Here is a 16,045-nt window from a genome sequence, read left to right on the forward strand (position 1 = left end):
CACACACACACACACACACACACACACACACACACACACACACACACTCACCCCTCACCCAAGTGCATGACAATGTTTCTAAGGAAAAATGACAAAAGGACTGATTCCAAACACATTTTTCTATATGCTGTATCCAATCTTCACACTGAAAAGCATAGTGACTATTTGTCTAAACTAACTGATGTGGTTGTGGGGATAAAAGGGAGAGAAGAAGGCATGAAATCAAAGAGAAGCAAATAATCCCGCAACATGTCTCCTGCTCAATGTATGACTAATGCAATGAACATCTGGCAAAAGCAGTTATGTTTAGAAAGGAGATAAGTGAAATCAACTCAGACTACTGTAATAACCATAAGTGAATAGTTATTTTCTCTCTAGTTCTATGTTCACATGTTTAAGCTTATAAGCAAGGCATTGAGATCGATTCAGAGAACTACGTACCTGATTTTAGTAATGAATCTTTCCGCAAGGAAGCATATTTGGATCGGATTCCTAACGATTCTGTCAAGCTTTCATCCACTGGTAGAACAGTCTAAATGATACATGTGGGAAATACCAAAGAGGCTGTGAAATCCAGCAGTGACTCATCACCACCTAATGCATGAAATCATGGCCTAGAAACCCTGTATAAACACAGAGCATCTCTCTTGAAATCAATGCTCAATCTGTACAATTAATTTACTGAGTCACAAGGTAAATTAATTCACCACTTAGGACATTTAGAGTATGATTTGCTTTGTAAAAATCATTTTACATGCAACTTTTCTAGACTCTATAATCTCTCAGGCTCTCAGTTTCCTCATCTGTAATAGGAGTGGACTGCAGACAAGATGATGGATGTAAAGATGATATCTTTACACAGGTAAAATGTCAGATAAAATGTCAGATAAAACTCAATACTTTTCCTCAATAAAAATGGACTTTCACCTTACAATCCAATACTACTATATGAACTGTTCATTGATAGTGGTTGAGATTAAGTAGCCACAATATCGTTAAGTGTTCCTTATTAGCACTTTCCATTTTAAGTCATGACCTGACACATCACATACAGCATTTGTAACACAAACATGAGAAGCACATAATTAGAGAATCAACTCAGAGCAGGGACTATATGTTAACAATCTCTGGATAAGACTCTTTATAATAGTCAAGGGCTGAAGCAATCTGATTAAGAGATGAATTTAATTTCTCTTTTCATTCAATCCCTGTTCTGCTACTTATTAGCTGTGTGACTCTGGGTACACACATTACTATACCTCTGAAGACCTGTAAAATGAGAGTTTGGACTAGATGACTTCTAAATCTTTTCCACGTCGATGATTCTATGATCTCTGAGATCTCTGACCACATGGGAAGCATAGAAAATTGTCTGCAAAAGCCCATTTGCTACCTTCTCATATGTTAATCTAGGATTTCCTTTATGCATACATAGACCATGCTCATAAACACTTTGTAGAGATGAGAAAACAAGTGGGTCAGTAGTTGTTGATGTCTTCTTGGATGCCTTACTTTGGTAAAAGCATTGTTTGTAATACTATCCCTTCCACGGAGTCTTCTTGTCTTCGAGGTATCATGAAAAATTGATTCCCAAGTGCCTTAAAAATGGTGTCATCTCCTTTAAATATTTCTTCAGTTCATGTTTGCTCAGACCCAGAAACTTCTGAGTTTTGACTTTCTAAGTGCCACTGTGACTTCTTCACATCACAAATGAGATGAAAGGATTCAAATATGGTGGTCCCATTGCCAGAGTCAATGAGAACGGATTATAGAAACACTAGTGAATCTGTTCTATTCTTTGTTTGTTGTCTCCTTGCAAGTTTCTCTATAAATGATTTCAAAAAGGTCTGGCTCAGACAGATCTCATGCCAACCTCTCAGCAGGCTTATTTTATCAACTGCTTTCCAAGCAAAAACTTCTTATAATATTCTACCAACCCCCTCAGGGCCTCTATTGAATTTTTGCAGACTTGCGCCTGGCAGACAGCCCGCCCTCAATAGATATTCATGTATTTAATTCCAAGAGATGTAGGCACCTGTAACTATTTATCTCAATTTGTATAGAAACTCTCTGTGCACACATGCATCACTGGTGGTGGCTCATTCTTTAGTACACCCTCAAATGAAAGCTTCAGTGTCTAAGAAGCAAGGTCAAAGTCAACGAAATAGAAGCCCCCAAACAGCATGACATAAATACTAATTTGTAGGTCCAATCACTGTAATCTGAGAACTGTCCTAGGTCTCCAGGGAAAACATAGGTCATTGAGGGGTTGAAAATGAAGAGGTTTCCAATGACATAAAGCTAACAATCAATGAAAATTACTCTGATGAGGACCTGGATGGCAAACACTATTTGTGCTATGTTTTCCTTCCAATTCCTACTTTGGTAGCTCAAAAAAGGTACATGCTCACCCTCCCATTAACTGTATCAGGTGACCTCGTTACAGGGGGCCGCTGGTCTGACTTCTCTTCCATTTGCCATCCTATTACAGTAATGTTACCTACGCGATCATTTTCAGCAGACCTGTGACAAACAATGTGATAAAATGTGAATTTGCTTGTAATGTATGTCATGCTAGGCAAGTATACTATACATGAGAAGTTCAAACTAACAACTGGCTAAAAGTCACAGATTTACATCTATGGACCCTGGAGTATTTCCAGGAATATTAGGGGATGATCAAAACTTGGGACTGATAGGATCTGAATAATTGCTTTAGTCTACAGGTGCTGTGAGGGGTCTCTCCACTCTGGTATTAGGCTTCAGGACTAAGAGTCCTCTGGGAAATGAGTCTATCCTTACACCCCCCTTCTTATTTCCCCTTTCCCATCTCTTCAATGTTCCTTCCTTCCCCAATCCCCAACTCTAATTAGCTCTAGCAAACAAGTGAGACAGAGTCTTGTCTAAACTAGTACCCTTTAGGAATTCCCCTGGACAGTTAACTAGAATGAACTCAGGAAGAATTTTGAAGGGATGACTTGACTTCCCCCCAACCCATTCTTCACCCAACTACTCAAAGAAGCCCTAAAGACAGAAATTATTTAGAAGCCACCTCACAGTATAAGCTTAGAAGCTGGGAGGACCACTGCCTCACAGTGTAATCTGTTGAAATGACACACCTCCCAAAGGAAAGATTTAAAATGCAGAAGGAAGTTTGGTGCAATGATGACACCCCACCTTTTCTACTGCAGATAAAATTAGCTGTTGGAACATAAGCAAGATTCGGCTTTCCATACCAGGTATCAAGGATGAAAACACTACATTTCTCTCTGCTGCCAAGTTCCAGCATGAATCCATTAGAATTTGACCTTATAAAACAGTAATCAAGGGTCTGGTTCTTCTTGTGAAGAGATAGGAAATGGGAAACTTCTGAGAAGTGCACTAATGCTTTTAAGTTACAAGGCTCATTCTCAAATAATGCCTTTTCTAAGGGTAGGACATGGTAATTACCCCAATGGCCCCAAGAAAGTGAGTTTATTCCCACTTTGCTCCACTAACAGAATGCTTATGAGTTAGGCCTCTGTGAGGTAGACAATTGCCTTTAATGTATCTATGATATCTTGTTTCCATAGATGATTTAAATGTCATACCCTAACCAGAAACTAACTCTAAGCAGAAGCAATTTTGAGACCACTAGAGGAAAATGTAAGAGAATTTTATTTCTCTTTCAAAGAGAACAAAGCTAAATACCAACCTTAGTGTTAAATGCAACCTATGGTATTTCTCCTGAAGCAGATCTTTGACAATGAATGTCCCAGAACCCAGTAAATACATCTAAGTAGGGGAGAAAGAGTGACAGAGTTAGTGTACAAATTTTTCTAATATTCTGATTACAAGACATGCAGAAGAATTTGGACTAAAAAATAAGTCTGGTAAGGATCTCATTACTGGGCATACGGGTCAGATCTACTGTACATCAAAGTACTTTTTGTGGTATCAAAAAACTGGGTAAAAGTGGGTGCCCAATGATTGGGAGATGGCTGAACAAATAGTGTATGAATGTAACGGAATATCACTGTGCAATAAGAAATGACAACTCTGAATACCTCAGAGAAATGGAGATTTATATCAACTGTGACAGAATGAAATAACCAGAAGAATATACAATGACCACAAGAATATAAATGAAATGAACATGAAGAGGAGGTTGGGCTCCAAGTAAAACAAATAACATGGTACAGTAGAAAGAATTTTGACTCTGAGGTTCTGGGTTCAAATCTCAGCTCTGTCACTGTAATTTACAACCTTTTGAGTCTTAATTTCTTCATCTGTAAAGTAAGGAGGTTGGAATACATGATGTCTAAGGTTCCTACTAGTTCTGAAACTATGATCTAATTGTCATAATCAGAACAGACAGTGAAATACAATGCACTCCTTTTGACAGAGAAATAGATGACTATGGAGACCATAATGTTACATATATTTTCAGACAAAGTTACTAATTATATCACTTCTTTTTGCTCACTTTTCTTTGTTATGAGGCAGGGTATAAGGCTGCCAGGGATAGAGGAGGCTTACAATCAAGAAATGATTGTAATACATAGTTTCATTGATATCCTTTGTTTTTTACATGAGTCCAAGAGAACTCATGTAAAATATATCATGAATTCTCTTATCGAGGAGCATAGTTAGGAGATGAGGAAAGAAATTTCAATGATGCCTTTGAAATGTTTTACTTTGTTTCTAAGGCTACATATTCGATTACCTCGGGCTCAAACTTGAAGCCAAATACTAGTATCTTACTTAATTCATCATGTGACTGAAAAGGAAAGTGATTCTACAAAGTCTAAAAAAGATTACTTAACTGTTCCCTGAGATCTGTCTTTGACATCATAAACAGATAGTTTGATTTGCGTCATCTGATTGATAAGGGAGTCTTGAAAGAAGGCGATACTGCTTAGAAATATAGGATTGTTAGTTCCCTGGAACAAAAAAGAGAATGTTATTCCATGAAAGAATAATAGATACATTTAAAAAAATACAGAATGAAATTATTAGGTTGAGGAAAAAAAATGTTCTTAGTAGCTATGGTTATAACAAACTAACATTTGTAGGCACAGAGATACCTCCAGTGACCCTTACACATTTAAATTCCACTAACTGTTATCATTGTACAGGATATTTCTAACACTATAATCAAGGTCATGAAGAGTTTTCTTACAATTACAAAACTTTTCAACCCAACAAGGTTATTTTTGGTAAGATTATAAAGAGGTTGAATGTCCATGTTTTCAGTCTTACAAAGTTAAATATCCGGTCTTTTTCATTAACAAAAACCAACTCACAGGTTTAAGGTCTTTTATGATATAAACAGTCCAGACAAGGAAGGAAATGAACTGTTAAGGATATTTACTATTCCTAGAAAAGGATGGCGAATTTAGCAAACTCTGGGTCCTAATTTTTCTGCACCTGTTTTTGGAATATTATTAGAATTTATACCACCCTCTTCTCTGCAATTTGGAAAAGAAAAAAAAAATCCTTACAATCTTTTTCTTTTCCGGAAATTCAGTTTAATTGTATTTTAACTTGGGAAACATTTAATGATAAAATTTCATAAATAGTCAACAATCCAGGTTTGTTTTGGAAATATGCTTCCAAAAGACTGAATGAGTATCCAGCTAAGGTCCAAGTTTGTGGAGAAGAGAGAAAAGAAATGCATGTTATTTTGGAAATAGCTGCTAGGAGACACCACTAATGCCAACAAGCTACCTACACTGCTTTGGGCACTCAAAATGTTCTTATTAGACAGAGCAGAAAAAAAGAACTTTTAAGTTTCAAGACCCAGCAATTCCTAACCTCTGCTGCACAGCACACCTGCCATGTGTCTATCTGTCACCAGGCGTATCATAAAATTTGCATCACCCTGTTCCTCAAAATAAATAAATTTAATTCATTTTGAATTAAATAATAATAATTAATATTATAATTAATAATAATTAATATTAATAATGTTATCACTTAATAAGAAACTGTGGAATTTAAAAAAACAAACATCCTACAATGAGAGGGTACTGCAACAAGGTGTTGGTTATCCCGCTATAACTAGACTAATGAGCTTTGACTGATGAGCAGAGGAGCAAAACAACTCTTCAGACATGATCCTCAACCAGAATGGACAAGGTTGATTTATTCTTACAACTCAAAAAAGCTAAATGAACTTGTAGGAGCACTGTTTAAAGCGATGAGCCAACCAGTACTACTAAAACATGTTTCAAAAACAAGCGCCATGCAAATAAATGATTATAATCAGAAATGGCCAAAGTACAAGTAAAAATAATCAGTGTTCAAAGAAACATTCATAGCTATGGATATATATATATATGTATATATGGATATGGATATAAAGATATATACCTTATAGGTATATATCCAGATCTGGATATATACCTCATAGAGCAGCAGAAATACTGCAACTGGGGAATTTCTGGAGTTTTCTCCTGTAAGAGGACATGGAGTTACACTCACCTCTATAATCTCTGTCTGTGCATGCTTTGTCCAGAATGCCTGAGGAGGTGTTGTTACACTCACTGCTACAAAACTATTTGGTTTTCGATCTAGCGATGGAGTATGTAGCTCGCTGCAAGCTTTGACAATGAAAATTTAAAAAATAATTAAATTAAGCTTTCAGAATCTTGCTCTGGTTAGTTCTCTGTTCTCAAAAAAAAAAAAGCAAAAAAAAAACAAAACCAACCCAAAAAACAAAAAAACAGGAAATGTTTCATAAGAAACCCCAGCATATGAATGACACAAAGAAAGATAATTCAGCTACATAGTTCATCTATGTTACTGTTACCCTTCACACATAATCAAGAGGAAATAACCTTGCAGTCACACCAGCGGTGGTGACAGACTTAAGCCATCTCATCTATATTTGATCTCCTCATTCCACTCGAGGCGAACAGCTGGATGAGGTTAAAGGCATAAGAATAGAATCAAACAACTGGACCATCTGGAGATGGGTACCTGACCCTGGCCTCATTAATACAGTGTTCTAACAACACTAATCTCACACAAACATATAGAGTCTAAAGAATGGCTACAATGCCTTTGAAGCAGACTTCAATTTGTCTCATTTCTATAGTGATTCAATGGTTTACAAAGTGAGCTCATTACAACATCCCTGAGGGCTAGGTAGTACCAGGACTGTCATTCATGTTTTGTATATTATAGGAAATAGAGTTGAGAGGTACAATCAATGAGGAAACTGAGGACCAGAGAAATTAAGTTACTGGCCCAAGGTCAGACTAGTAAGTAAGAGTCAGAAATCAAATTCAGTTTTTTTTTTGTTTTTGTTTTTTGGTGAGGCAATCGGGGTTAAGTGACTTGCCCAGGGTCACACAGCTGGTAAGTACAGATTTTCTAAGACCTGTGTTCTTTACCCCAAAAAGAAACTGAGGCTCAGAAGAGTTAAATGACTTCCCTACAGTCATGCAGTTGTAATATGTATGCATCTATTTGTCCAACGACTGGCACTTGAGAAAACCTAAGGACAAGGATGTATCCAATTATGAGCTGGTCTCTAGAATTTGTTGATATGACATTTCAGATATCACAGCTAGAGTTTGGACTGGGTGGCCAGGTGGTGCAGTGGGTAGAGTGGTGTGCCTGCAGTCAGGAAGATTCATTTAGCTGAGTTCAAATTTGGCCTCATACAGTTACTAGCTGTGTGACCCTGGGCAAGTCACTTAACCCTGCTTGCCTCAGCATCTGTAAAACGGGTTGGAGAAATGGCAAACTATTCCAGTATTTTGCTAAGAAAACCTCAAACGGGGTCATGAAGAGTCTGACATAATTGAAATGACTGAACAACAAAAAGTTGGGACTTAAGGGTAAAGTACCACATGCTGTTCTTATCATTCTAATCTTACATTTTACTCCCCTCCACATATTCCACAGTTCAGACACTGGCCTCCTTGCTTTTGCTTATCAAGATGCTGATTTTATGAATTTTCTCTGGCTATTCCCTAAACCTAGAATTCTCTCCCTCTTAATCTCTACACCTCCTAGATTCCCTAGCTTCTTATAAGTCACAACTAAAATTCAACTTTCTGGAAGAAGCCTTTATCAATACTCTTTAATACTAGTGTCTTTCCTTGGATTATTATTAATTAATCTTACGTGTGTATCTTATCTTATATTGCTGTTTGCATGTTGTCTTCAAAGGAAGGAAGGAAGGAAGCAAGGAAGGAAGGAAGGAAGGAAGGAAGACTTCACTATAGTTGTGGGAGTGAAAGTCTGCCATTTATTGCAACAACAGGCAAAAAAAAAAATTAGAAAAGATTTAGCTCCTGGATAAAAAAAGCCTCAACAGGCAACGTTTTACTCTAGCTAAGACAAGGTAGGTATGATAACTTTTCTACCAAACTTAAGAAAATAAGTTAAATGCTGAAGTGCTTTGATCGACAAGATGTCTGAAATTGAAATCATCATCAAAGAAGAGTGTTGTACTCTTAGAATATCAATCTGGCTTTAATATCGTGTATGTTACATGAAAATCAATGAGTATTAAATAATACTTTAATGTTTCATCAACTTAAGCAACATAATAGCTTTCTAACTCCTTCAAACATGGTTGGGGGTGGAGATAGAAAATTAAACACCAATACACAAAAACTGTATCTTAATTTTTTTATTAAACAGAAAACCTCCAAACAAATTGCAAATAATAAGCAACTGTAATTCTAATTAGAGGACAGCTACTATTACCTACAGGATAAAGGTCAAATAGTAGAAAATTTGCAGAATTTGGTGTCAGAAGGCCTGGGTTCAAATCCTTAATCTGCCACTGCTGTGAGACTTTGGAAAAGTCATTTAACCTATCCTGGCCTCAATTCCTTACCTTGGGTTAAGGAAAGGATTGGACTAGGTACCCTCTGAGCAATTTTCTAAGCTCTAAATCTATAATCCAATGATCCTTAGTATGGTATTTAATACTCTCCAACCTCAATCCTCGTTGACCTATTTCTCCAAATTCATCTCCAAAGCAGTGTAAAGTTTGTTGGACTAAACTGTATCTTCCACTTCTCCCCTATACAAGTCTTTCAATCTAGTCAAACTGTTGTACTTGTCTTTCCATGCATATCCCTCCCTCCTTCCAGAGGGCCTTTGTAGATGCTGTTTTCCTTCTCTTGGAGTGCCCTCCTTCATCCACTCTTAACTATCTCAATCTTATCTATCCTTCACAGCCTGGCTCAAGTACTACCTTCCTTCTCCTGGGAGCAGTATGATACACTAATTTCTCTGCTCTTTCTGACAGCTTTTCTACTGTTGTACTATTATTTATGATTTGTGTCTTTCTTGCCTCCCCAACTAAACAGCAGTCAATCAACAAGTACCCAGGCACCTACTGTGTGTCAGGCAAATGCATTAGGCACTCAATCACTTCCTTGAGGCCAGGATTCAGAAATTCTTGGCAATGTTCTCATAGTTTCTGAATTAAGTTATTTTCTGGTACAAGGATTTTATAATCTTATCTTGTAAATTCAGCTTAAAGTACCCTGTATCTAGCCCTTTCTTTTGAAGTTCTGGAATTGGAGAAATTTGTAGAAAGCAACTATTCAGCCATATTGTTGGTCATATGATCACAATCTTTGTTATCAAGGCATTTATGTTATACTAGGGGGATAAAACATGCTCACAGGAAATTATCTATATGACACAAAATAAATATAGTGATTTGGGAAGGAAGAGCACTAACAACTGGCAAATCAAGAGAAGGTTGTACGCTAGAGGTGGTATTTGCGTTGAACTTTGACAGGACATCTTTGTATGTCCTATAAATCCTAGCACAGTGCACAGAGGTAGCCATTTCCTAACTACAGGTATACCTCGTTTTATTACACTTGGCTTTATTGAGCTTCACAGATAGTGTGTTTTTTACAAATTAAAGGCTTGTGACAACCCTGAGTTGGAACAAATCTATTGGTGCCATTTTCCCAAAAGCATATGTTCACATAATATCTCTGTGTCACATTTGGGTAATTCTCACAATAATTCAAACTTTTTCATCATTATGATATCTGTTATGGTGATCTGTCATCTTTGATGTTACTATTATAATTGTTATGGGGCACCATGAACCGTGCCCATATAAGATGATGAACTTAATTGATAAATGTTGTGTGTGTTCTGACTGCTCCACAACCAGCCCATTCTCTGTCACTCTCTGGTCTCCTTATTCCCTGGGAGACAATAATATTAAAATTGGGCTAATTAATAGACCTACAATGGCCTATATGCATTCTAGTGAAAGTAAGAGTCAATCGATGTGGTAAACTCCACTGTTGTCTTATTTTAAGAAATTGTCACAGCCACCCCAAACTTGAGTAACCACCCCCCGATCAGTCAGTGGCGATCAACATTGGGGCAAGACCCTCCACCAGCAAAAATATTATGATTTGCTGAAGGCTCAGATGATGGTTAGCATCTTTTAGCAATAAAGTACTTTTTAAACAAGGTATGTACATTGTTGGGTTTTTTTAGATACAATACTGCTGCATACTTAACAAGCTACATTATAGTGTAAACATAATTTTATATGGGAAACCAAGTGACTCACTCTATTGTACTTGTCTGAACCCAAACCTTCAGTATCTCCAAGGTATGCTTATATTTGTTTAATAAAAATAAATTGGGTGCAGCCCATTACCTAAAAATAAAGCCATAGCTTGTTGGCAGAAAGATTTTATCTCTATTCTGACTTCTCCATTTCTATACCCAATGTAAAGAAAATATCAAAATCTTAGTTACAAAAATTTTGCTCAGATAAAAACACAAAGACCAAAGTTGCTTTTGACCATAAGTCTCATCTAGAAAGCTCATGTATTATATGCCTGCTATTCCTACCCACCTCAGCAATCTAGAACCATGCAATTGGAGATGCTGGCCCAATAGAAAGGAATGCTTCCTTTTTTCTTAACTGCTACTTCATAAAACCTGTACAGAGAAGTTTTCTGAGAAAGGGCTAAGCTCTATGCTTAACTATCTTCCCAATTCCATGGGTTCATGGCTCATGTGTGAAAAAAATGAAAAGGTTACAGACAGGAAGCCAGTATCTCAGGACCTCAGTCAATGGTATCATGATAGGTATCAGTTACTATACTATTTCAATGGGATGGTATTTCTGGAAGACTGTGTTAGCGTATTGACAAGCCAATCAATTCCATAAAGTCCTGGAACAAATATACTGTGTATACCTGCCTACGGACTGAAGGCAAGACAGAGTAATTAATGAAGTAAAAATGGGGAAATAAGAATGTAGATAACAATCTCTGATAGAATAGGCTGGGGCATGGATTCAGAGTGTAATATCAGAAGCAACAGAGCATCCGACATAAAGTTGTTGTTATTGTTGTTGTTTCGTCATTTTTAGTCATGCCCAATTCTTCATGACCCCATCTAGGATTTTCTTGACAAAGATACTGGAGTGGTTAGCTATTTCCTTCTCCAGCTCATTTTACAAATGAGAAAACTGTGGCAAATAAGGTAAAATGACTTGCCCAAGGTCACACAGCTAGTTAATATCTGAGGATGGATTTGATACATGTAAGTTAGAAGATGTAGATGATGATAAACCTAAGACCCTAAAACCCTGAACTAGACAAAGATAAAATGTAACATCACTAGAAGCTTTAACACAGAGACAATAGCCACAGAAATCTATCTAAATAAATCAGAAGAGATAAAGTCAACAAAACCACACCTATCTACTTAAGACTTTATAAGAAGTCTGTAAAAAAAAGCAGCTAAAAAGCAAGATGCTGATTATCCTGTAGTCCAGGAAGCATAATGTGGAAGATCTCTCTGGATCCCAGTTTCCTCATCTGTAAAGTGATGGGACTGAACTAGTTCTCTAAGGTTCCATTATTTTTTTTTAAACAAGCATTAAGCACCTACTTTGTGCCAGGCACTGTGTTAAACACTTTATAAATATTATTATTGTCACAGGGCAACTAAGCAGAGCAGTAGATAGAACACTGAGCCTGAAGTCAGAAAGACCTGAGTTCAAATACAGCCTTGGTCACTTACTAGCTGCATGACCCTGGGGAAGTCATTTAACCTCTGCCTGTCTCAGTTTCCAGGGTTGCTGTGAGGACCAAATGACATGATAACTGCAAAGCACCTAACAGTGCCTGGCACATAGGGAGTGCTATATAAATGTTGGGTATTATAATAATAGGTGCTATTATTACCTCCATTTTATAGATTAGGAAACTGAGGCAGACAGAGGTTAGTTAAATGACTTGCCCAGTCACACAGAATAAGTGTCTGAGCCAAATTTGAACCCAGGTCTTCCTGACTCCAGGGCCAGCCCTCTATCCACTCATGACCTAGTTACCTCACAGCTCTGTGAATTTCTGTGACTCTCATATGAGAAGAGTGAGTACTTCCAATGCAAAAAGTACTTACTAGTTTTATAATGAATTATGTACCTCCTTTAGAAAGCAAGAGGTAAAATTTTTAGTTTCTCATTAGGGTTATGTTTAGGAGGTAGTAACTGCAGTAGTTAATAATATTGTTATTATAGTAGTTAATCATATTATTTACTATTCTGAATACTTCTTATATTTACACACTCTAGCTCAGGAACTTACTACCTGTGTGACCTTGAAAAAGTCCCTTAATCTTCTCAGCCTTAATAAGACAGGAGCCACAGCACATTAGACATGATTCTAGATTTGAAGTTAGGGAGTGTCCATTTGAAATTCTGCCTTTAACACCCCCTGTGTGATTGTGGGAATGTCATTTAATTTCTCTGAGCCTTAGCAACTTTCTAAGACATGAGTTTCCAACCTGATGAAATTGCATTCTTTGACATATCTTTATACAGTTACTTATACTTCTCAAAGCACTTTATTATCTTATTTAACCCTCACAATAACCCAGTGAGCCAAGTTATCATCACCTCCTACTACAGAAGAGGAAGTTTATGTGGTTAAAGGCACACCACTCAGCCAGAACAGTCCAGAACCTAGGTCTTGATTCCTAGTTCAGGGTCTTTCCACTACACTCTGTGTCCTGGATATAGTCAGTGACCTCTGTAACTACCATCCAAGGAGAAAAGAGAAAAGAGCAGTGAAGAGCATCAGTCTAGGAGAGGGAAATCTTTAGATTACCAGAAGCAGCAACATCCATACTCCTCAGCTGTCATTATTGCTCAGCTAGATCACAACAGAAGGTTGTATTTTGGGCAAGAGCATGGGTTGAATGGGGAGGAGGTGTGGAGTGTTGTTCCTGCTACAGGATCATCCACCTGTCTTCTTCGCCTGTCACCTCTATAGTCTAGTTGGGTGAGAGTCAGATGATAAGAGGGAAGGCGCTTGGCTCCAAGGCATAAAAAGCCCCAGGCATAGTCCTAATTTCTATCAGTACTGTGACAAGAAATTCACACCTTCCTCAGCTTTATTTTCTACATAAAATATTTCAGCCAAAGCAACAAATCATCAGAGAATTTTGAGGTGTTGGTGATACTAAACTTGTGCTAACCATACATTCTAAAAATAATGTTTTAAAAATGATACCAACCCAAGCTGAATTCTAATATGGGCTCATCTGGATCCTGGATGTTTCCTGGACAGGAAAAGAAATGGCAGAACATAATCAATCTGCAAGAAAACAGGCACACTGATTCACTGCTGGTAGAGCTATGAGTTAGGGTCCCAGTTTTAGAAAACAATTTGGAATTATGCCAAGGAAGTTCCAAAACTGTTCATATACTCTCTAGTCCAGCAATCTCACTCCTGGGCTTATGCTCCAAAACAACTAATAGTAAGAAAGTATCAATTACTATTTGTAATTTCTAAAAGGTAGAAACAAACCATGTGCTCAATCATTTGAGAATGGCTAAACAAATGGTTTGTTTAATTTAGTAGAATAGCATTGTGCCAGAAAGAACAATCAATATAAATAATTCAAGAAAATACGGTAAGACCTGCATGAAGTAAGAAAGAATGAATAAAGCAGAACCAAAAGAATAAAACACATATTGACTAAAACTATATAACTATATAAATGAAGACAACTTTAAATGACAATAAAATTAAAAGGTTAGAAAATATTGGTATTACCTTATAAGATATATACCCATCTTTTCTTTCAACCAAGTGGAAAACTACTCAAGGTAGGGTATTAATAGCCTTAATCATCTTTTAAGCTATTTTACCTCTTTTCAGGGAGTGTACAATTGTGAATATGGTGGGGTTTTGTATGTGTTGAAACAAAATGTATCAATAAATTAAATTTAAAAGATTTCTTAAAAATAATGGGGTGGAGAAATATGGGCATATTAACACACTGTTGGTATAGCTGTAAAATGGTTGAACTGTTGGAAAACAATTTAGAATTATGTGAAAAGTGACTATAAGTATGGATCATTGAATACAATTTCAAACTCTGTGTGTGTGTGTGTGTGTTTGTGTTTTCTTTCTCTCTGTAATGGATAATCTAACATACCATTAGACTAGTTTACTAGTTTAACATACCATGACTAGTTTAGTACTAGGGACAATCCAAAGGGGCATGTTCCAAGAGCCAGTCACCATTTTCTTTCCCTTCCAATTTTACTTAGTGTTTGTGTCTGCTCCAAGGTTAGCCCATCTCAATGGAAGAGGGGGAGATGTGGGACTCACCTGTCAGAGACAGTCCCAGCATATCAGAGGCAACATCAATAGTTGAGGCCCGCTGTACTGAACGGGACTTGGAGCCGTGACGTGGGCTGTGCTCTCTTGCTGTCATGGTGTCATGGGGCAATGGTGTGCTTCTCCCCGCTGGGTATGACCACAAGTATTTCCAGGAATGTCCTGTCACTGAGCCCTATTCACCCGGCATGGCAGCAGCCCTGAATAAGAAAGAACAAATAATATAAATTTGAAGACTGAAGTCAGATTAACAGCAAGATACCATCCTACACATAGCTGCCAAAGCAATTTTCTATAAAAGCAATTTTGACCATGATTCTCCAATTCAACCAAACTCCAGAGGCTTCCAATTGCCTCTAGGACCAAATATAAATTCTTCTGTTTAGCTTTTAAAGCCCTCTACAACCTGGTCCCAACCTGTTTTTCTAGCCTCATTGGACGTGATGTCCCACATTCTGCAATATAACCAAGCCAGCCTTCTCTCCGTTCCTTGAACACGCCCTCTCAGAGCCTCTGTGCCTCGGATGCCTCTGTTCACGCCATCTCAGAGAGCCCCCTTCCTCCTCTAGGAGTCAGCCAGACGCCATCATCTACGTGAAACCTTTCCCAATTCCTCTGAATGCTAGCATCTAACTTCCCAAATTAACTGTTATTTAACGACTTTGTATATATAATTATGCTGTCTGTAATTTTTATATGTACTTGTCTTCTCCATTAAAATGTAAGCTCAGGGGCAGCTAGGTGGCACAATGGATAGAGCTCCGGTCTTGGAGTCAGGAGGACCTGAGTTCAAATCTGACCTCAGACACTTGACACTTGCTAGCTGTGTGATCCTGGGCAAGTCACTTAACCCCGAGTGCCTTACCAAAAAGAAAAAAAAAAAGTAAACTCATTGTGAGTAGGGATTATTTCATTCTTTGTACTTGTAATCGCAGTGCCTAGTACAGCACTTGGCAAATAAATAGGTGCTTATTAAAGACTTGTTGCTTGATTGACTGACCTCCACTACATTTTAAAAAAAGAAATTTCCTTTTTTTTGTTGTGAACATAATGATCATCAATAAATACATATATATCAACATATATATCAATATATAAAGATTGAGGCTTTCATATGGAACTGTCAACTTCTTTTATGTACAATTTGTTTTCTAAGTAGATATATGCTAAATTTAATGAGTGTAACTAAACTATTCTATGTGTTTGTGTCCTTTCATTACATTTCAAATCAATCAGTAATAAAGTACCATCCTCAAAAAGATGAGAAGGGTATTGAGAGATTGACACATATGGCTATAGACATTCTCCTCCCTTTCCCTAAAAACACAGGTTATTTCCAAGATGAATGATATTCTTTTCTAGAAAAAAAGAGATGTAGTAACTACTACTTCACATATGGAATAAAAATT

General features: G+C 37.2%; 1 protein-coding gene across 7 annotated transcripts in view; it reads right to left on the minus strand.

Annotated features, from left to right (window-relative positions):
* The window catches only part of INPP4A (inositol polyphosphate-4-phosphatase type I A), a 206,372-nt gene that overhangs the window by 63,847 nt on the left and 126,480 nt on the right, over positions 1 to 16,045 (minus strand). For all 7 annotated transcript variants that reach the window (XM_027856626.1, XM_027856631.1, XM_027856628.1 and 4 more), the window contains 7 exons: positions 14,628 to 14,836; positions 13,525 to 13,569; positions 6,466 to 6,584; positions 4,806 to 4,922; positions 3,695 to 3,774; positions 2,412 to 2,523; positions 442 to 532 (listed from right to left, as the gene is read on the minus strand). In XM_027856626.1, the coding sequence (XP_027712427.1) occupies positions 442 to 532; positions 2,412 to 2,523; positions 3,695 to 3,774; positions 4,806 to 4,922; positions 6,466 to 6,584; positions 13,525 to 13,569; positions 14,628 to 14,733 (670 nt within the window). In that variant the 5' untranslated portion in view covers positions 14,734 to 14,836. The remainder of the gene's footprint in view (positions 1 to 441; positions 533 to 2,411; positions 2,524 to 3,694; positions 3,775 to 4,805; positions 4,923 to 6,465; positions 6,585 to 13,524; positions 13,570 to 14,627; positions 14,837 to 16,045) is intronic.

This window comes from Vombatus ursinus, unplaced genomic scaffold (genome assembly GCF_900497805.2).
Source record: "Vombatus ursinus unplaced genomic scaffold, bare-nosed wombat genome assembly UNPS02011591.1, whole genome shotgun sequence".
Lineage (NCBI taxonomy): Eukaryota > Metazoa > Chordata > Mammalia > Diprotodontia > Vombatidae > Vombatus > Vombatus ursinus.